This window comes from Rhinoderma darwinii, chromosome 2 (assembly GCF_050947455.1).
Source record: "Rhinoderma darwinii isolate aRhiDar2 chromosome 2, aRhiDar2.hap1, whole genome shotgun sequence".
NCBI classification, from domain to species: Eukaryota; Metazoa; Chordata; class Amphibia; order Anura; family Rhinodermatidae; genus Rhinoderma; species Rhinoderma darwinii.
The window spans coordinates 20,855,930-20,876,967 of NC_134688.1; the positions used below are offsets into that span (position 1 = coordinate 20,855,930).

Consider the following 21,038-nt stretch of genomic DNA (forward strand, 5'->3'; position numbering starts at 1 on the left):
TGTTCTTAGAAATGAAGGCTATTCCATGCGAGAAATTGCCAAGAAACTGAAGATTTCCTACAACGGTGTGTACTACTCCCTTCAGAGGATAGCACAAACAGGCTCTAACCAGAGTAGAAAGAGAAGTCTGAGGCCCCGCTGCACAACTGAGCAACAAGACAAGTACATTAGAGTCTCTAGTTTGAGAAATAGACGCCTCACAGGTTCTCAACTGGCAGCTTCATTAAATAGTACCCGCAAAAAGCCAGTGTCAACGTCTACAGTGAAGAGGCGACTCCGGGATGCTGGCCTTCAGGGCAGAGTGGCAAAGAAAAAGCCATATCTGAGACTGGCTAATAAAAGGAAAAGATTAATATGGGCAAAAGCATACAGACATTGGACAGAGGAAGATTGGAAAAAAGTGTTATGGACAGACGAATCGAAGTTTGAGGTGTTTGGATCACACAGAAGAACATTTGTGAGACGCAGAACAACTGAAAAGATGCTGGAAGAGTGCCTGACACCATCTGTCAAGCATGGTGGAGGTAATGTGATGGTCTGGGGTTGCTTTGGTGCTGGTAAAGTGGGAGATTTGTACAAGGTAAGGAAGGCTATCACTCCATTTTGCAACGCCATGCCATACCCTGTGGACAGCGCTTGATTGGAGCCAATTTCATCCTACAACAGGACAATGAACCAAAGCACACCTCCAAATTATGCAAGAACTATTTAGAGAAGAAGCAGGCAGCTGGTATTCTATCTATAATGGAATGGCCAGCGCAGTCACCAGATCTCAACCCCATAGAACAGTTGTGGGAGCAGCTTGACCGTATGGTACGCAAGAAGTGCCCATCAAGCCAATCCAACTTGTGGGAGGGGCTTCTGGAAGCATGGGGTGAAATTTCTCCCGATTACCTGAGCAAATTAACAGCTCGAATGCCAAAGGTCTGCAATGCTGTAATTGCTGCAAATGGAGCATTCCAAGATGAAAGCAAAGTTTGAAGGAGAAAATTATTGTTTCAAATAAAAATCATTATTTCTAACCTTGTCAATGTCTTGACTATATTTTCTAGTCATTTTGCATCTCATTTGATAAATATAAGTGTGAATTTTCATGGAAAACACAAAATTGTCTGGGTGACCCCAAACTTTTGAACGGTAGTGTATATTCTTGTATATAGGAGGCAGTATTATATATTAGTTATATTTGTGTACATATGAAACACTATAGTAGCATTCATATTATTGTTAATAGGGGGCAGTATTATAGTAGTTATATGTTCTTTATAGAGCTGCAAAATTACTTGTGGTAATAAATGAATTTCAAAAACAAAAAAACAGGAGGTTTTCACTATTTCCCCCCCCCCCCCACTCCTTTCAGTAGCTTATTCAAAGTACATTACATAGCACGGAGCCACAATGAGCACAGGAAAAAGCTTTCCCTTTGAAGACGGTGCTATTCAGTGATCTGTATACTCTGGCTTGCCAGCTGTTGTATAACTTCCACTCCTAGCATGCCCTGGTAGCCTGATAAAAGGTTGGAGATCACTGCTTTAAAGAATTTTGCAACAGCATATTTAGCGTTCATATACGGTATTTATTCTGCCGGTGAAAGTAATGGAATACACACTGGCAGACATTAAACTTATAGGAATGAATTACTTTAATTTATTTAAATTCATTCCAAAGTAGTAAATTCAGCCAATTCTCAGAAAGGTCAAAACATTAAGAATATTGGCTGGCATCTTTGGCTGCTACCAGAAAGAAAATCACCAAGATAATTCACATTCTGTTCTGGAATATGATGGATTCTATGATCACTTAGAAGTAAGAGAACGAAACACAGTTTCCAGTATTACCATATCCTATAGCAACAATCAAACATATAGCTTTCTAGCTTTTGTAAAACTACAACTCCCAGCATACCCTGACACAAGTTGGGGAGCACTATCCTACCGTCATTCACATAAATCTATTAAATGTACAGATAAACTCACTAATACATGAAGCAAAGACATAATACATTTTACACCCCAGTATACAAAATCAATATAAAAGTGTCAAAAAAGGTAAAAGTGGTTTCCCCACTAAAGCAAGTGATGGCATGTCGCTAAGATTAAACGTTGGGGGTCCAATACACGGGACCCCCACCTATACAGAGAATGAAGGGGTTGCATCACTAGTTTATCACTGTGGCCCCTTCACCCTTTTGTACTACACAAAGGTGTTGACCCGCCACCCGTGCAGGGAACAACAAAACAGCCGTATCCACTGGAATGTAGGTGTATTACAGTAGAAATTCCGAAAGAACTGTCCTCAGGTTCAGTGGGGGTCCCAGGGGCAAAATCCTGCTAATCATAATATTATGGCATATCATAGTGATTTTAAAATGGGAATACCTCATGTCTACGTTTTTATTGTAGACATATTTGTTTTATTACATTCCCCGCTTCCTGCAGCACACTTTCAGCTTTGAGACAGGGTCAGCAGAGTCATCTCATCTTTAGAAGGCAGGGGATTTATTTAACAGATGACACTTTTCTTGGCAGGATATTAAAGGGCCTTTTACACAAGCCAATGATCGTGGTAACAAGAATTCCTACAAATGCTCATTCCCAATCATTACCCTATGTAAACAGGGCAGCGATCAGCCGACGAACGAGCAAATGGGAGATGTGGTGCCGATACGATGCAAATGTATGGGGACGAGCAATCGTAATAACGGTGTTCATCCCCATGCTCCCAATCATTGGTCCATTCAAGTGTAGCAAGCGAGTGCCGACTGACAAGATGCATTGTCGAACGGCGCTTGTTAAAGGTGGTAAAACACAGGTGAATATCTACCTATGTAAAACCATCTTCACACTATTCACAGATAAGACTTTACATGCTGCTTTCCTGACAGTCCCTGGTTTCTAGGAGAGGGACTGTGCTCCATCAATTCCTGGAGACTGTATTTACCTACGGACACTTTTCTATCCATTAAGAGCCATTCATTGCAGCTACCATTAAGCTCACACACCCGGCTGCACTATCTAGAGCAGGGGTCTCAAACTCGGCCGGGTAGGTGGGCCACGTATAGAAAAAATGTGAAGTTGACGGGCCGCATTACTTTCAAATTTGATACAATACAAAATTATTGTTAATCAATTAGTTATTTGAACTACAATAACACTACATTACTATAATAATAATACTACATTACTATAATAATAGCGCTAGGTTTAAACTTAACGGAAATTTGCGAGTTTACTCCACGTGCTTATTTCAACAATCCAGTTTTGCAGTTTAAGGGCATGACCACACATGGCGGAATTCCTCCGCAACTGTCCGCATCAATGCCGCACCTAATCCGGGTTGCGGATTACGGCTGCGGATCTGCACAAAATGTGCAGAAAATTGATGCGGACTAGCTGCTGCGGACTGCGGGAAAAGTGCTTCCCTTCTCCCTATCAGTGCAGGATAGAGAGAAGGGACAGCACTTTCCCTAGTGAAAGTAAAAGAAATTCATACTTACCGCCCGTTGTCTTTATGACGCGTCCCTCCTTCGGCATCCAGCCCGACCTCCCTGGATGACGCGCCAGTCCATGTGACCGCTGCAGCCTGTGCTTGGCCTGTGATTGGCTGCAGCCGTCACTTACTCTGAAACGTCATCCTGGGAGGCCGGACTGGAGACAGAAACAGGGAGTTCTCGGTAAGTACGAACTTCATTTTTTTTTACAGATACATGTATATTGAGATCGGTAGTCACTGTCCCGGGTGCAGAAACAGTTACTGCCGATCGCTTAACTCTTTCAGCACCCTGGACAGTGACTATTTACTGACGTCTCCTAGCAACGCTCCCGTCATTACGGGAGCCCCATTGACTTCCTCAGTCTGGCTGTAGACCTAGAAATACATAGGTCCAGCCAGAATGAAGAAATGTCAAGTAAAAAAAGCAAGACGCATCCGCAGCACACATGACATGTGCATGACAGCTGCGGACTTCATTGCGGAACTTTGAATCTCCATTGAAGTCAATGGAGAAATTCCGCCATGAGTCCGCCACTGCTCCGCAACAGACAGAGCATGCTGCGGACACCAAATTCCGCTCCGCAGCCTATGCTCCGCAGCGGAATTGTACGCATCGTGTAAACGAACACTGCGAAATTAAAGTGAAAGTCAATGTAGAAACGGCTCCGCTGCGGATTAACGCTGCGGAGTGTCCGCAGCGGAATTTAAGTGCAATTCCGCCATGTGTGAACCCGCCCTAAGTGTCGCTAAATGCAGTCCGGCGGCTCAGTTGGCAGCGTTTGGCAGACACACAAATGTCAAGATTGGGCAGCCCCTTTTCTGCTTTCTGCTCCACTGAACTAATATGCGACAGATTTATTAGGCGGTTTCCGCTGGGCGTGCACTCCAGTTGTGGTGTAACGACTGCAGCCTGCAAAATCCATTCCCCAAATCGGACATAAACTAAAAGATCATTCCCGCCTCTCCGCTCCTCTTTGCTAGGGTCCTCTTAGGCTCTTACTGCAGGTTGGGGCTTATACAAGGTGCCAATGCAGAGCAGCGTCAGAGCCTTATATGCGACGTACCAACGCCCTGAATGCTACCGTACATACAACATCCTGATTCTGCCGGCGTCAGTACCTTGTATAAGCCGCTGCCTATAGTAAGAGACCGAGGGGGCCTGAAATGCAGAAGAGGAGCGTTGAGGTGAGTACACATTTTTTCCTTTTGGTAATTGTCCGATGGTTCGAGATAGTCTGATTGAGGTAGGCAAGGTATGGTGCCCGGCACAGGCCTCTACCTTGCTACGCCCAACAGAGCGATAGTTATGCCGGCTAGGAGCTGGCTTAGATTTCTTATATAATTTACGCCCCACATTTACAGCCCTACCCCCTTTGGTAAGCCACACCCCTTTTCCTCCAAAATCAATGAGGGCAGCGTGAAATGCCCAAAAGTAAAAAATTTCTATGCAAATTGCGACTTTTGGGCCTTTTTGCAACTTTTTCATCAGGCGTAGAAAGGTTGATAAATTCTCCCTTTGACTTTAATGGGTTGAGTGGGGTATCCATCATGGTGTCCTTCATTTTACAGGACAATGACGCAATTGGTGGTTCGGTGATGTCAGCAGGGACCTTCTTTCATCCCTGCTGCACTGAATTGTTGCGTGCACAGAATGTAGACTTAAAGAATTAACTAAAAAAAGTCAGCACTACTACACCTGCTGGACAGAAATATTGTATTACTTGAAATTGATCTATAGAGGTAGCAGCATAATTGCAGGTTAATCCAACGTCAACATCAAGCAACGAAGAGTGACATGGGCTCCGATTCCTAATTTTGCCCTGGAGCCCTATGACCCCTTATTACATCCCAGCACAACACAAACTACAACAGTAATCGTCCACCGCTAATATGTAATTTTCCATTTAAATCAGTGACACTCACCCGAAGTGAAGATAATTTTCCTCGGATCCTGAAATGAAAAAATAAAAAATGCAACATAATGAAAACACCTGCCTGAAATTGCTGTGCGTTAGGAATCAAATTCGAGACTCCATAAACTGCTCAACTTTAATTATTAAGACACAAAACACTGACAAGCAAAATAATGACAAATGACATATTATTCTTCATGAATCTTCATTTCTGCCGCTCCGGGGTCCTCGATCTCCTGTCATCTCTGAGATAAAATATTTGATGAATATTGCTCACTCATTTCACTTGATAAATGAGTTCAGTGAAATAAATGGATGTTCCCTTGCTTTGCCTGCATTATGCATAATCTCTATATAAAGCGTATTTCCAGGATCGGGCACCACAGCTATAATGGAATTAATACTATAATAATCTACAATACGTCACTATGTTCTATCGATACAAATAACAGGATCATAAATTATAATAAAAACAAGCTAGATTAGACCTAAATAAACTGGCAGAATAAGCAAAAACATGGTAGATGAATTTTAATGTTGATAGATGTAAAGTAATGCACCTAGGCTGCAATAATAGTATTAATGCATATATATTAAATTGAATAAAGCTGGAGAAAACGGAACAAGAGAAGAACCTGGGTATTCTGGTTATAAATAAGCTAAGCAGCAGCACTCAATGCCAGGCAGCAGCTGCAAAAGCAAATAGGATTTTAGGGTGTATAAAAAGAGAGATATAAACCAGTGACTCAAATCTCATATTACCCCTCTATAAATCCCTTGTAAGGACACATCTAGAATATGGAATTCAGTTTTGGGCTCCACATTGTTAAAAAGGACACAAGAGCTGGAGAGGTTTCAGGGACGGGCGACTGGATTATTAAAAGGAATGAGAAGTGTCCCTTATAATAAATAGGCTAAAGAAATTGGGGTATGTATACGTATATGTGTGGCCAATACAAAGAATTAGCACATGATCGGTTTCTTCCAAGGACTCTACAAAGGACCAGGGGACACCCATTGCATGTGGAAGAAAGACGTTTCAGACATCAATATAGGAAAGGGTTCTTTACAGTTAGAGTGGTCAAACTATGGAATGCCCTTCCCCAAGAGGTAGTGATGGCAGATACTATGTCAGCATTTAAAATAAGGCGAGATGATTATTTACTGACGAATGGCATTGAGGGTTATAACTAATCAAGCAATGGACGATATGTCATTGAGAAAGGTTGGACTTGATGGACCGGTGTCTTAGTTCAAACTATGTAACTATGTAACTCCCGAGATGGACTGTGACATACAAGAACCACCAGTAAATCTGATTACTAGTGCCAATTACAAATATAACAAGGACAAACTCCCTTGGGGTTTCAGAATAAATTCCACTAATTTAGAACCATAGTTGTTGGATGGACAACTTTTTAAACTCTTTAAATTGCCCCGTCCTCCCTTTCGTCACTGACTTTTTTTTTTAATTTAACCTCGTTAATGGTGCTCTACCTACTGTACCCCTCATCGAGGCCCGACACCTCTCACTGCATTCCAAAATATAAAAGGGTAATCGCATGACATGAACCTGGCATAGGGGCTTCTCTTCATGTCATTTGGGCAGGCTGAATCTGTAAGACATGTATTCCTAGAGTACACTTATTGGTTGGCCGATTGACCATTAGAAGTCTCGTATCATCACGCCGTTACAGCTAAGAAATGGGGCATTGGGACTAGTAAAACACTAAGGGGCAGATTTATTAAGATTGGGGTTTCATACAGCAGTCAAAAAAGAAAGTTAATTGGAGTGAAAATGTATTGTAAGGCACACACCTGTTAAAGGGGCTGTCCAGTCCAAAAAAAATGTATGGTCTATCCTCAAGATGGGCCATCAATATCTGATCGGTCGGGGTTCAGAGTTTGATACATTAGACATTTCATTAAAAATATAAACACAATACACGTCACTAACACTTACCTCATATTTGTAGCGGGCAACATTAAGTGCAATATAGTCACTGTTGTAGTTTGTAGAAAAGTTAGCCGCATTAATGACGTGAGCTCCGACATGCACAGCTATAGAGAGAAGAAACAATTAGTACTTTTTCCTGAGTTTATACAGTACAGATGTAGCACAGCCGCAACTTGGCATTTGGCACTATCGATGGTTTTCCATAGGACTGCTGGTAAAACAACTGCATCTTAACACTACAGGGAAATGTAGCTCTGCTACAACTGCATATTAACAAAATATCTTCATATTTACTATTGCAAAAGTGTGTGACTTACAGTCTACGCTTTTTTTTTTTTTCAGTGTTCCATACATCTAAAAGGGGTTTGTAAAAATCCATGGACATGGTGCAGAAACTGCCCCATTCAGAAATTACACTGGCCTCTGGTGGTAGGAAGCTGCAGGACATTGCTAATAATGCGGCCTAGCTGTAGCTCTGAGGGGGCTAGAATTCCTCAACGGACAAGACCTGCAAATGACACATGCCCGAGGATCTCTCATAATGATCTAGTGGTGTCACCTGACAGGCTGTTGCAATGTAATGACCCATGTATATTTCTGCAGAAAAACAGAAGAAACAGCGCTGGGTTAAGAGATCATGGTTTCAGGTAAGAATTCACTTTAAAAACTATGGTTTTGATCAGAGTTCCCTTTTAATGGGTTCCCCACTTTGGACAATCCCTACTTATTAGAACAGTTCCTTGACAATAAACTGATCAAAGTGTCCCCCTGCTGGGACCCCCAGAGATCAGCTGCAATCTGTGGGGAAACCTGGAAGTAAGTGTTCAATTTCTCTACAGCACCACCACAGGCAAAATGAAGTATTACACAGAGTCCATTTATATTAATGGGTTTTCTGTGTAATGCAGGACAGGACAGGTCCTCCAGAGAAAGAGATGCTCTTTGCAAACCACTCTCCACTCTGGTCCAGAGATGAGGATCCCAAACAGAGGACCCCCTCTAAAAACTCAGATTTCCCTAATAGGGTGTATGAAAAGGAGTATTCTAAACTTGACAACTCCTTTGTATTCTGTTGGGGAAACACATCAGCAAGTCAATTTTCCTGCAGCGCCACCACAGGGGAAAAAAAGCATTGCGTGTTGCCCACTGAGGTAAATTGACAGTCGGTATAATGCATGAACGGAGAGAAAGAGAGAGAGAAGAGAGAGAGAAGAGAGGAGAGGGGAAAGAGAAGAGAGTAAAGAGAGGAGAGAGGAAAGAGAGGAGAGAAAGAGAGAGAGATAGAAAGAAGAGAGAGCAAGAGAGAGATATAAAGGAGAGCAAGAGAGAGAGGATGAAGAGAGAGAGCGAGAGAGAAAAAGAAAGAAAGAAAAAAAAAAAAAAAGAGAGATTTGAAAATGGTACCAGACAATCCCTTTAAACCTCATATTAACATCTTATATTAAAGCACTATGACTTTTCTATAATAAATCAAGTTCTTGACTGTTCTAGCTTTTTACTTACAGGTTCTCATACACAAACTTTATACATTATATTTAGCCATATAGAGAAGAAACAGGAAGAAAGACAAGGCAGGGGCTATGTATTTCTTTAAAGCTTGGGTGAACATATGACAAAACAATTCTGTAGCTCAGAGGTCAGGAACATATCACAATCAGAGGAAAAAAAATACAGCACAGTGATAGAACAAGAGGAGTTCTCAGCACTATTTTTTTCTTATGTTTTTTTAAGAAAAATGTGGTAAAATCTGCAGTGTTTATAGTAACAACAAAGTGGATGCGATTTGGATAAATCTCATCCACACGCGGTGGAAAAAATCTGCTCGGAAATCGGCCTGCGGTGCGGAATCTATATCTGCAGCATGTCAATTTATATTGCACAATCGCCACAGAGTTGCTGCATATTTTCCCGATAGACTTTCAGGGTAACCTTAAAATCGGCAGTAAAATCCGCCAGTCATGTGGATTTTACTGCGGTTCGTCAAATCTGCTGAACTACCGCAGTAAAGTTCGCAGCGAAAAAACTAATCCACAGCACAATTTGGTGCAGATTTTCTATTGCCGTTTTACCTGCAAACTCCTGCACATAGGCTGCGGAATATCCGTGCAAAACAATTTTTTGCATGTCTGTCCCATGTGAACATACCCTTAGGGTGATATACCCCTTTAACATATCACAAGGATATATGGCGTAGTCACAAGTCCTTTTTCCTGAGAAATAATTGCACCTCTCTCCGGAGTTCAGGGTCTTACAAGCAAATCGCCAATTTCTGAGTCACAACTCCTTCCTGTCCATGAACTGAGACATACAATGGGAGCATCTGTGGATGAATGAGAACCAGCACTAGACACATATGGCCGCTCTATGGAAGCCGGTACAGAAATGAGACGAGGCTGCTGTAAGAGCATCGGTGGGAATTCTGTATAAGCAAGAAGCCACCTTTTGCTTTATTGAATATAATAGATCTGTAGTGTATATGGAGACACGTGATGGCGGACAGGGAAATGTGTTATCGCATGACCCTGCTGTCTGCGGGGAACTGGCTGCAGTATAAACCACAACATAATTGTTAATCGTGGTTTTCCCATCTGTTGCAGACGCTTAGCCAGACAATGACATCACCTACAATCTGTAGAAAAGGTTGACACAAGCAAATGAAAGGAAAATTAAACCATTTGAAATGTCCATTCCCATAAACTCTAGGGCTGCCAAGTCCCAGTGTCCCAGCATGCAAAAGAGCATTGGGATCAGGACATTCGGACACCTGCGGAGCACAGCTCATTATATGGGGAGCAGAGACGTAGCTAGTGGTTTAGAACTGGAGGGTCAAAACACATCAGAGTGGGTCCCCTAATGCATGTTTACATGCTGACGTGCATCCGGCGGGGTCAGCCCTCATAGCTGCCCCCATATAATGCCCCTACAGACAGCATAATGCCCCCAGAGTATATTGCCCCAACACCTGCCCCCATACAGTATATCGCCCTATAGAGCCTAATAATAAAAAAAAAAAAATACTGTTCAGGGTTCAGGTGCCCGATTTTCCATTAAAATATGACAGAGAGAAAGCAAATCTTTAATTTGATCCAGTATCATTGGCGAAGCAATAGAAGTCGAAGAGAACGTAACTGCAACCGGGCCCCTAGGTCTTAGAGGCCATTGAAACAGGAGAAACAAACCCAAATGATTCCAGTTGCAAAAAGTGCACAATTAAGGTATCTATTTCACTCTATCAGTGATCCCTCATTCATATAATCTACAGAACCTGTAAAAAGGGGGTAACAATATATGAAAGCAATAGCTGGAAACATAGGTTTAATATTTACCCCATCCCCCTCTTTCACCCAAGTCTATGTCTTTTTTTAACTATACTATGCGACTACATGTAAAAAAACTTTTACAGGGTTGTCCAATTAGGGATCTCATAAAGCGAGAACCCCCACTCGACCACCCCGTCTATTAGCCAGTGAGCAACGCCAATGCAAAGAGCAGCTCCCGCTGTGTGGGATTCAGAGCAACCATGTATTATATGGTCACCCATTGATTTTTTTTTAGTGGGTGCCATGTAATACCACCTATCCTCTATTTGCCCCTTTCCCTGGCAATACTAGCAGATCACCACAAGTTTTAACTGCGGCCACCGGCGGATTCTCCTTTAGAGAACGGATGGCCCAGTTTAGACAACCCCTTCAAATATAGTGGATTTAAGGAAAAATAATCTTTACCGTCAAAGTGAACTACTCTTGACACTAATCTCTTCATTGAACTTTTTAGCAACGGTCTCTCCAAGGGGTTGTCTCATGAAGACAACCCCTCAGGGGTGTAACCATAGAAGTGCTATATAGCAACTGCGGTATCTAAGGTGTTTGACAGAGGGATCGGGCTCCCTCTGTCAGCCCATCGGACCCCTACGATGCTATCATGGAGGTCTGATGATTTATTATAGCAGCTGGGGGCCTAACAAAGCCCCTGAGGTCTTCAATAAGCTTCTGACTATTAGGCCATACCAGATCCTTGTCCAAATAGGTTGCCTATAAGGGAATCACTGACAGGAAATAATGGTTTGATATACTACATATGTACTTCAGAAGCATCATCACTGCTGCAAGTCCCCTAAGAGACAAAAAGAAAAAAAAGTTTAAGAAAGTTTCCTAAAAAGAATCCAACCCAAAAAAAATATATTTTTTGCATTATTTAATTTTTTTAAATAGTTCACCATAAAATAATACATATTTGGTATCGCCACAGTCATAATGACCCGTAGAATAAAGTCAAGTTGATATTTTTACTATGTGCTAAAGGGAATTGCTGCTTTTCTTTGCATACCTCCCCACAAAAAAGAATATAAAACTGCATCAATAAATTATATGTACCCCAAAATTGTACCAATAAAAACTTCAACCTGTCCCTTTGAAAATAAGGCCTCATACGGCTACGTTGATGAAAAAATAAAAAAAAAACGTTTTTCTATAAAACTTGTTTTTATTGTACTAAAATGCAAAAGAAACCTACACTTACTTAATATCGCCAGATTTTTACCGCCCCGTAGAATAACGCTAACTTGTTATTTTTTCCGCTTTGTAAACAGAAGAAAAAAAAAAACGCAACAAAATAATGGTAGAATTGCTGTTTTTTTCTGGCATCCCCCCACCAAAGAAATAATAAAAGCTATTTAATAAATTATATGTACCGTAAAATGGTGCCATTGAAAAATACATTTCATACCGCAAAAACATACAGCTGCATCACGGAAAAATAAAAAAAATTATGGCTCTTGAGATGCGACAATGAAAAAAAAAACTAAAAATATCGCTCGGTCCGTAAGGTTTAAAACTCGTGCAATATTAAGGGGTTAATATTTATTTTTGTTTGCTATTTAAAAAATAAAAAAAACAGCAAAAACAATTAAATAATTGTGGTCTCCCTCGGAAAATCTTGAAGTACCTGTATATCTTATTCCGGCTGTTTCCATGGCAATTCTTATTATTATTTAAACTCCTGTTCCAGTCCTCTCCTTCCCATGAACCGCGTCTTGTTTGCTGACTAACAGACTCAGCGGTGCAGTAAATATAGTCGGGATTATTGTGTAGGAGGTGATAAGGGAAGCCTGGAATGACCTCCACTACTTCACAATGCATCATTTATTTTACGTCTCCTAGAAGACCCGTCCTTCTAAATCCTGCAATTTTCGAGGCGTCTCTTGAAGACATCACTGATATATTTACTTATGTAATAAACTGTCAACAACGTTACAAAATACCCACAGGTGTAGAAGATGTGACCATAACAAAGCTCTTGGGGAAGGACCAAACCATAATTAATTGGGAGACCGTAAAAAAAATTTTTAGTCTACAAAGGCTACTTCTTCGATGTGATGCCCAACACAAGAGGAGTTCATCATGGTGGATGCAGGATAGTATCATGGTTGATAGAATGATGAACTTCTCTTGTGCTGGGCATCACATCGAAGAAGTAGCCTTTGTAGACTAAAAAAAATTTTTCCGGTCTCCCAATTAATTATGTGCACATTGACCTCTGTTGGGTTGTTGTATCATGATGATACAACCATCTAGTGGTTCAACAGAGGTCAATGGAAGTGGATGTGAAGAGGGAGATCAAGTCCTAGACCTTCCTTTCGAAGGAAAAGAGCCAAAAGTTGATGGCAATTTTAATTTTTATCCCGGTGCCCCCTCGTTTCCATGTTTGTATAAGGCTACTTGGGTTCTTGAGCAAAATCTCCAGGTTTTGTAGAGTAAGTTATAGCCAACTGTACCAGGGCAGGGTCAAACTTTTTTCTCTTTTCTATGTCAACTGGCACAAACGGGTATACATCACTTTTCAGGTGCCCGAGTTATTCTCTAGCAATCCTGCCTGATCTCGTGTCCGGCCTTGCTTTGTGATTTGGATCTGGGAAATTGAAAAGCAGGATCACATGCTGGACCAGTACTAGTCAAAGAGCCAAGTAAATTGTAGTTGAACAACCCATAATTCACAGCTGGAAAGAGGGTAAAGAGCGAGGAAATAAAAAGGATAAAAGGACGCAGATCTAGAGATGAAAGTCAGAGCAAGGTCAAAGAATGAACCAAGACAAGACAAAGGATCGTAGGAAGACGTAATACATGGGGGGGTTATATAACCTGGGGTTTCTGTCACCTGTCAGATGATGTGTTGAACCCCGATGTATTCGCAGAGTGAGGGCAGCTCGGTAGTAGACAAATTGAGCACATTGTGTAGCTCACTACTAGTCCATAGATCTCAATGTTGCACAGCTTCATCATAACCTAGTCCTGGAAATTATGTATTAAGCACCAGCCCAACTGGAACCCTCACCTTCATATATAATACTAAGAGTATTTGCACACGACCTCTTTTCAGACGTAATGGAGGCGTTTTACGCCTCGAATTACGCCTGAAAAGACGGCTCCAATACGTCGGCAAACATCTGCCCATTGCTTGCAATGAGTCTTACGATGTTCTGTGCAGACGACCTGTCATTTTACGCGTCGCTGTCAAAAGACGGCGCCTAAAATTACGGCCGCATCAAAGAAGTGCCTGTCACTTCTTGGGACGTAATTGGAGCCGTTTTCATTGACTCCAATGAAGAACAGCTCCAATTACGTCCGTAAAAGACGCCACGAAAAACGCGAGTACATGCAATCACGTCTGAAATTCAGGAGCTGTTTTCTCCTGAAAACAACTCTGTAATTTCAGACGTAATTGGCGTTGTCGTGTGCACAAACCCTTACCCTTAGCGTACAAACACACACACTGTAAACACTGCGGGATTTTCCGCAACTGATTTATTGTGGTAAATCCGCAGCGTATTACAGTAGCAGTAGTGTGGGTGAGATTTCAATGAATCTCATCCCCGCACTGCGGAAAAATGCTGCCGAAAAAAAGGCACTTAGATTGTCCTGCAGTACGGTTTCTTTAACCGCAGTACGTCAATTAATGCTGCAGAATCGCTGCTCTTTTGTGGGTTTTCTTATTGAATTCAATGAACCCGCAACAAGTGGTGTGTTGCGACATTTGCGGTGGAATCACAGCATCAGGAATTTTGAGGGAGATTTTGACCTGTCTGCACGCTGTTTGTCGCGTTTCTCACAGTTTTTTTTCGGCCGCGGTTATTGTGCGCTGCAGGAAAAACACACAGAAAAAACGCCTCCACCTTGCATTGAAACCAATGGGGGGCGATTTCAGCCGTTTTTTTGCAGTGGTTTCCACGGCAAAAAACTCTGTGAACATACCCTTTACGCAGCGGAAATGGACCCCCATCAATCAAAACTTCTGACATGTACTGTAACTATGACATGTCAAAAGTTTTTAAAAAGTTTAGTTACCCTTAAAAGTTTTTGGAGGGTTGAGCATCAGACAACACACAGGGACTGAACGGACTGTCTATGCAGGGAAAGGGCTACAGTGATATCGATGATGTTTATATTAATAATAATAAAGACGTACATAGAATGTGATGGAAAAGAAGAACTTGCAGATACATCCCGGCCCATTGTTTTGAGTTTTTATGATGTTTTATTCCTGCAATATCTTCAAGCGGATTTTAACCCAACACAAAAAAGTCACAGCAGCAGAGATTTGGTATGGCACGCGTGTGTATGGGGCACTGAGAAAAAGCGCTGTCAGGTATCGGTGGTCTAATGCCAGCTTTAGGTTTTATGTGAGCAAAAAAAAGGTAAGTAACATCAAAGCCAACAACAACTAAAACCATGATAATATCATCATCATCCTCATCATCATCATCATCATCATCATCAATGTTACCTGAAAAGACACATATGGCAATGCCACAAGCTGCATGAAATGATTTGTACTTATGCAAAAGTCTTCTGGTCTTCCTGCTTGCAATCTATATAAAAAATAAAAAATAAAAAAAACATGCTTGAAATATACATGGGATGGCTGCAGACAGATTAGTTACCAAGGTAACACTCCGGTTGAGCTGAAACTACCAACTTGCGGAGCATTTTGAGTATGAAGCATACAGTTGTAGCAGAGCTAAGTCTGTCATTTGGCCCTGGCATGGTGATATCCCAATGTGATATCCTTGGCACCCAGCACCTGGGTCACATGCCGCGCCAGTCCCCCCATCTATGTCCCTAGGGACAATATCATAAACTAGATTATTCAATTTCCAAAATGTAGAAGACATTCCCTTGAGATTCTTTTTGACATACAGTATTCAAATAATCAGTCAGATATTAGATGACATTTCTACAGATGGATGATCTATGAGTGTTGAGTCTGAAGAGAGTAACCGTAACTATGCACCTTTATAAATGGCTCCTGGTGGTTTACAGTAAACGTTCATCTTAGTTATGAAAAGAAGTTCTGCCCAGTAGGATAGAGCGGTGTCTAGAGGTGGTCAATAGGAGGCTGCAGAATTGTGAATCCAACTTTAAGTTACAATAGCCATGTTTTTTTTCTGGTCATGTAACCGTGTGATCATTTTTGGTCAAGTAACCATAGGGCCTCATAGCAAAAAATTGAAATGGAGCCCTGCTGGAGCAGCTGGTCTTGGTGAAGTAGGGTCGCACCATTTCAAATTTTCCTATGGCACCTTGTAGTTACTTGTTAGGCCCCTGCTGGAGCAACAGTGTGAAAAATTACCAGAAATAACTGTGGCCATTGTAACTTGATCAGCCACTTCCAAGCAGGTTGTCTTGGTGAAATAGAACCTTATTCCAAATTTCTATAATTATTTTGGTCTCCATTCTGTCTCTTGGTCACCTGTGATCTACATTCAGTTTTCCACTGCCCATTACTCTTGCCTATTCTCATCCAAATTGATCACCAATTTTACCTCACACCTGAGTGGAGGCTAGACCCATGTATTCCGGCATATGATACATGATCCTTGGTCTTTCTCACAATGGGAATGGTTTGAGGTTACCCTTGGGGTTACTCACTATAGCACGGATCCTTACACATTCATTGACTGAGCATTCCACCATCTGAACCCGTTGGTTGATGACCTAAAAAATGTCTACATTAGTTTTTTTCCTTAACCCCGAACCCCTGTCTTGCTCATAAGGCTCTGTACAAACTAGCATCACGGCTTCTGTTCATTATGGAGCCATGACAGCTATGCCAGATCAGTTTTCAATGCCAAGGAATCCTGATGGATCACATTGATTTATAATAGAATCCGACAGGGTTCTGGTACTTTTGAAGGCAAAAATAGCGCAGCAGGCCATGCATTTCTTGTTATAAAAAATACCGGAAACCACAGTAACGCAAATGTGAACAGAGTCTAAGACACAGGGCTTTGGTTACAATGTAACTAGCACCAAAAGTCCTCTACTCATCCAAAAACAACAATATGGCATCTCAATGAAGAACAAACGTACAATAAAAGAGTACTCACCCTTTCAGCTCTACGAACCACAGCCAGCAGAGACCGGCACATCGGCAACAGAACCAAACTGCAATTGAAGTTGAGGACAGAGGCCGACGCTCTGCTTATACACAATCCTAACTGGACAAACACAACAAGCGTCAGGGTGAAGTATGGACAATAACATAAGAAATAAATAGAAATAGCACCTCAGCGTCTTTCATCTGGTGCCAATTTCAGTCAACCAGTACATGGTGGCTCATTGTTTAGCATTGCCGAACTGCTCTACTGGCGTCATGGGTTCTGAGCATTTGTGAAATATCTTGGTGCTATCTAAATAGAGCTAGAAATCTGGACGAGGTTAAATAGTTACATGAAGAACATTTTCTCCCTGAAACATTCTCAAGATTAAGTCATCGTCGGAGCACAAATAGACAACAAATTACCGTGCCGTCTATTCAGGCTTGATCTTTGAGATCTTCCTAGACTCAAACAAGTCATGCTCGTGAGTTTTACACGTCTCCAGTCAAGAAGAATTTGAGGAGCAATTTTTAACTTTTAACGAATCTTTCTCCTGGAGTTTAATTATGTTTAAGAATGTGAGTTTGTCAAACTGACACAGTGGAACGCAGGTTACTGACCTAGCGCAAAGAATAAATACACCATTAGATGCTGTCCATGTGAATATTACAGATAGTGGAGCAGAATGTTATCATCTTCTTGTCAACGGCTTCTAATTTCAAGAGGGAGTTCGGGGTTTAAAAGACTTCTCAAATGAAATATTACTCGTTATTTCTGGATCTTTTTGTTCTCTGAGCTAAAGAAGTTGTACCACTGGGGCAGAAGTTACTATTGTACAAAAAAGTACAATGGTATAAAAAAAAAAACACTGTTCCATACTTTACTCTAAGGCCTTATTCACACGAACGTGTCCGTTTTGCGCGCGTAAAAAACATAGCGTTTTTCCTGCGTTGCAGTTCCGTGTGACATCAGTGTACGGTGCTTGTCAGCGTTTTTTTATGCCCGTATGTCATGCGTTTTTTACATGAGCAAAATAAACTGAAGGAGGTGGTTTTATTTTTCTCATCATTTCTTGAGCAACTGTTGCGCGAATCACGCACAGCACACGGATGTGCGTCTGTGTTCTGTCCATGATTTTCACGCCCCCATTGACTTCAAAACGCACAAGTATAGGACATGCAGTGAGTTTCACTGCATGTCTGAATGGCCCCATTGACTTGCATAGATCCGTGTGACGTGCGTTATTTTCACGCGCGTAACACAGACGTGAAATACGCTCGTGTGAATTAGGCCTAAGGGTATGTACACACTGGGCGGATACGCTGCGTAAAAGCACACAGCGTATCTGCCCTGGTCGCCGCAGAGAACTAAAACCGCACTAAATTGTGGTGCAGTTATTTGTCTGGAATGTCTGCTTTCTATTGAGTCCGTACTCCGATAAATTCACTTCTGGAAAAATCTGAACAGACATGAAGCGGCTGAGCGCTTCAGCTGCCTGGTTTTAGCAATTAGTGGGGGTCTCAGTGCTCGGACACCCACCAATCAAAACTTCTGACATGTCATTATGACATGTCAGAAGTTTGTTAAACGTTTAGTTACCCTTTAATAGGAGCAGAAAGATGGCAGACCCAGGGGCCTTTGTTAGGCCCCCATCCCACATGGCAACCATCGGCACCCAGCAATTGCGCTATGGGGGGGTATGGAATTAGAGGGGGCTCCTCGCTCTAAAGGCTTAAATGCCGTGTTGATATTGACTGCGCCATCTAAGTGGTTTAACAGCTGGGATCGGGGAATTTTCATACGTAGGAGGAAGGAAATATTATAAAGTATGTTTATCTCATACCTTTCTATGTATGTTAGATTGGTGGTGGTCCGACCACTGGGACCCTCGAATAACCGCAAAAAGGAGGACTTTGAATGGAGTAGTGGTGGAACATGCACGCTGCCGCTACATTTAAAGGGTTTGTCCCAGTATTAAGTGTTATTGCAATTTAATTCGGCATTAGAAAAAAGTTGCTGAACAGTAGAGTTACAGTACGCTTTAATGGGACTATAAAGAACTCCTATGTAAAAAAAAAAATTTGGGAAGAATTTATTACGACTGGCATTTCATACGGCAATCTTCATATAAAGAGCACCAGAAAGGGATATTTCTGCTAAAATGTTAAAATGTTTTTGTTTTTTTTTAATAAAAATGTGTATCAGTGTGTTTGGTGCAACTTTCTAAATACTTTTTTTATTAGAAAACTAATTTTTACTTTTTCAGATACAGCTGCTTTGTATACCATATACAAAACAGCTGTATCTTGCGCTGAAATCTGAATCAGTCAGGTCAGCGGCACTGACGGGTTCAGGTTCAGTGGGAGACACGCAGAATGAAGCTGTTACTGATCACATCTAAGTTCATAACTTAGATGTAATCGATAACAGGTGGATCCTGCATGTCGGAGACATGTCCTGAAGGATACAGGTTTCAGCGCTAGCTACAGCTGCTCTTTATACAGGATACAAAGCAGCTGTAAAATGACGGTAGGTCTCACAAAAGAGAGCTATAGACAGAACATTCACATACCCAGCTCATTCACCCGCTGCGCTGGCAGTGGGATCAGACTAGCTCTCAGATGATGCACACTATGCTTGAAAAGAAGATCCTACTTATAGGTTATCCTACTTATTGATAACTTAGATTTGGTTTTTTTGTTTTTTTGCCAGAAGAAGGGGACAGATTGAAGGGAGAACGACTGCAAGATCAGACTACACACAGGGTTTGCTTGTAGTCTGTTACTATGGAGACACATATGTCTGCATAAGAGCTGTATACACAAAACGGTAGGACATTTTTAATTAAGACTATTTGCAAAGTTTAATAATTCAGCACAGAATTTTTTTTTAAATAGGGAGCAATTTAAAAAAAATTATTGTAATTGTAATGTGATAAATCCTTTGAATACTTGAATTACAGATGACTACTGTATAGTACAATGAGGGATGAAAATGTACCCCAAATTTTATTTATTTTGTATTTTTTTTTCTCGGGCCCTAAACACATGAATTCATTTTTGAGGGTCACATGTTAGCCCCACTGATTGCAAGATTAGTCTGGGAGAATCCATAATGTAGTTAAACAGTTCATGGAGTATTGGTTTTCGGTCACATATCTGGGATTACAGGTCTCCAGGGCATATTTTCATATTGTTATTTCTGCAACTGATATTAAATCATGATAAAAACATGGGTAGATGTGTTTAAAGAGCCAAACTAAGTTTTGATGGTTACTTTACACTGAACCTGGTAATTTTATATTTATTTATAAGACCAGAAATAATATTTATTGCTGCGACACCTTCTCATGGGCAAACACTGGATTTCTGAAGGGAGGGTTCCAAATGCATGCTTTTCAAATTAAGTTATTTTTGCCACACTCCCACTACCCACTGGTTTTTATGCTACGAGTATTGGTCTGCACTTATCCACCAGCCTAGCCCTTTATATTACAATCTCTAATTAATAAAATGGCTATGTGCTGACCACTACGGGTAATGTAAAAAGATGTGTAGACAGTTACATAGTTACATAGTTACATAGTTAGTACGGTTGAAAAAAGACACATGTCCATCAAGTTCAACCAAGGGAAGGGAAAAGGGAAGGAAAAATTTCTACACATAGGAGCTAATATTTTTTTGTTCTAGGAAATTATCTAAGCCTTTTTTAAAGCCATCTCCTGTCCCTGCTGTGACGGCTCCTGCGGTGACTATTCCATAGATTCACAGTTCTCACTGTAAAGAAGCCTTGTCGCCTCTGCAGCTTGAACCTTTTTTTCTCCAGACGGAGGGAGTGCCCCCTTGTTTTTTGAGCGGGTTTTACAAGGAACAGGATATCACCATATTTTTTGTATGTGCCATTAATATATTTATATAAGTTAATCATGTCCCCCCTTAGTCGTCTTTTCTCAAGGCTAAATAGGTTTAATTCTTTCAATCTTTCCTCATAACTTAAATTCTCCATGCCCCTTATTAGCTTCGTTGCTCTTCTTTGTATTTTTTCCAACTCCAGGGCATCCTTTCTATGAACTGGAGCCCAGAACTGAACTGCATATTCTAGATGAGGCCTCACTAATGCTTTGTAAAGTGGCATTATTACATCCCTGTCCCGTGAGTCCATGCCTCTTTTAATACACGACAATATCCTGCTGGCCTTTGAAGCAGCTGATTGACACTGCATGCTGTTATTGAGTTTATGATTTACAAGTACACCCAGATCCTTCTCAACAAGTGAATCCGCCAGTGTAGCGCCCCCTAGGACA

The 21,038-nt window shown here is 41.3% G+C and overlaps 1 protein-coding gene and 1 long non-coding RNA gene across 2 annotated transcripts in view; one reads left to right on the forward strand and one right to left on the reverse strand.

Annotated features, from left to right (window-relative positions):
- NOX4 (NADPH oxidase 4) overlaps window positions 1-21,038 on the reverse strand; it is a 160,417-nt gene that overhangs the window by 120,187 nt on the left and 19,192 nt on the right. The window contains exons 3-6 of the mRNA XM_075851448.1: window positions 16,745-16,855; window positions 15,142-15,226; window positions 7,369-7,466; window positions 5,416-5,443 (exon numbers count right to left, since the gene is read on the reverse strand). Coding sequence (XP_075707563.1) covers window positions 5,416-5,443; window positions 7,369-7,466; window positions 15,142-15,226; window positions 16,745-16,855 — 322 coding nt within the window. The remainder of the gene's footprint in view (window positions 1-5,415; window positions 5,444-7,368; window positions 7,467-15,141; window positions 15,227-16,744; window positions 16,856-21,038) is intronic.
- The window catches only part of LOC142742049 (uncharacterized), a 160,233-nt gene that overhangs the window by 3,248 nt on the left and 135,947 nt on the right, over window positions 1-21,038 (forward strand). The window contains exons 2-3 of the long non-coding RNA XR_012881272.1: window positions 7,705-8,009; window positions 19,448-19,564. This is a non-coding gene — a long non-coding RNA (uncharacterized LOC142742049). The remainder of the gene's footprint in view (window positions 1-7,704; window positions 8,010-19,447; window positions 19,565-21,038) is intronic.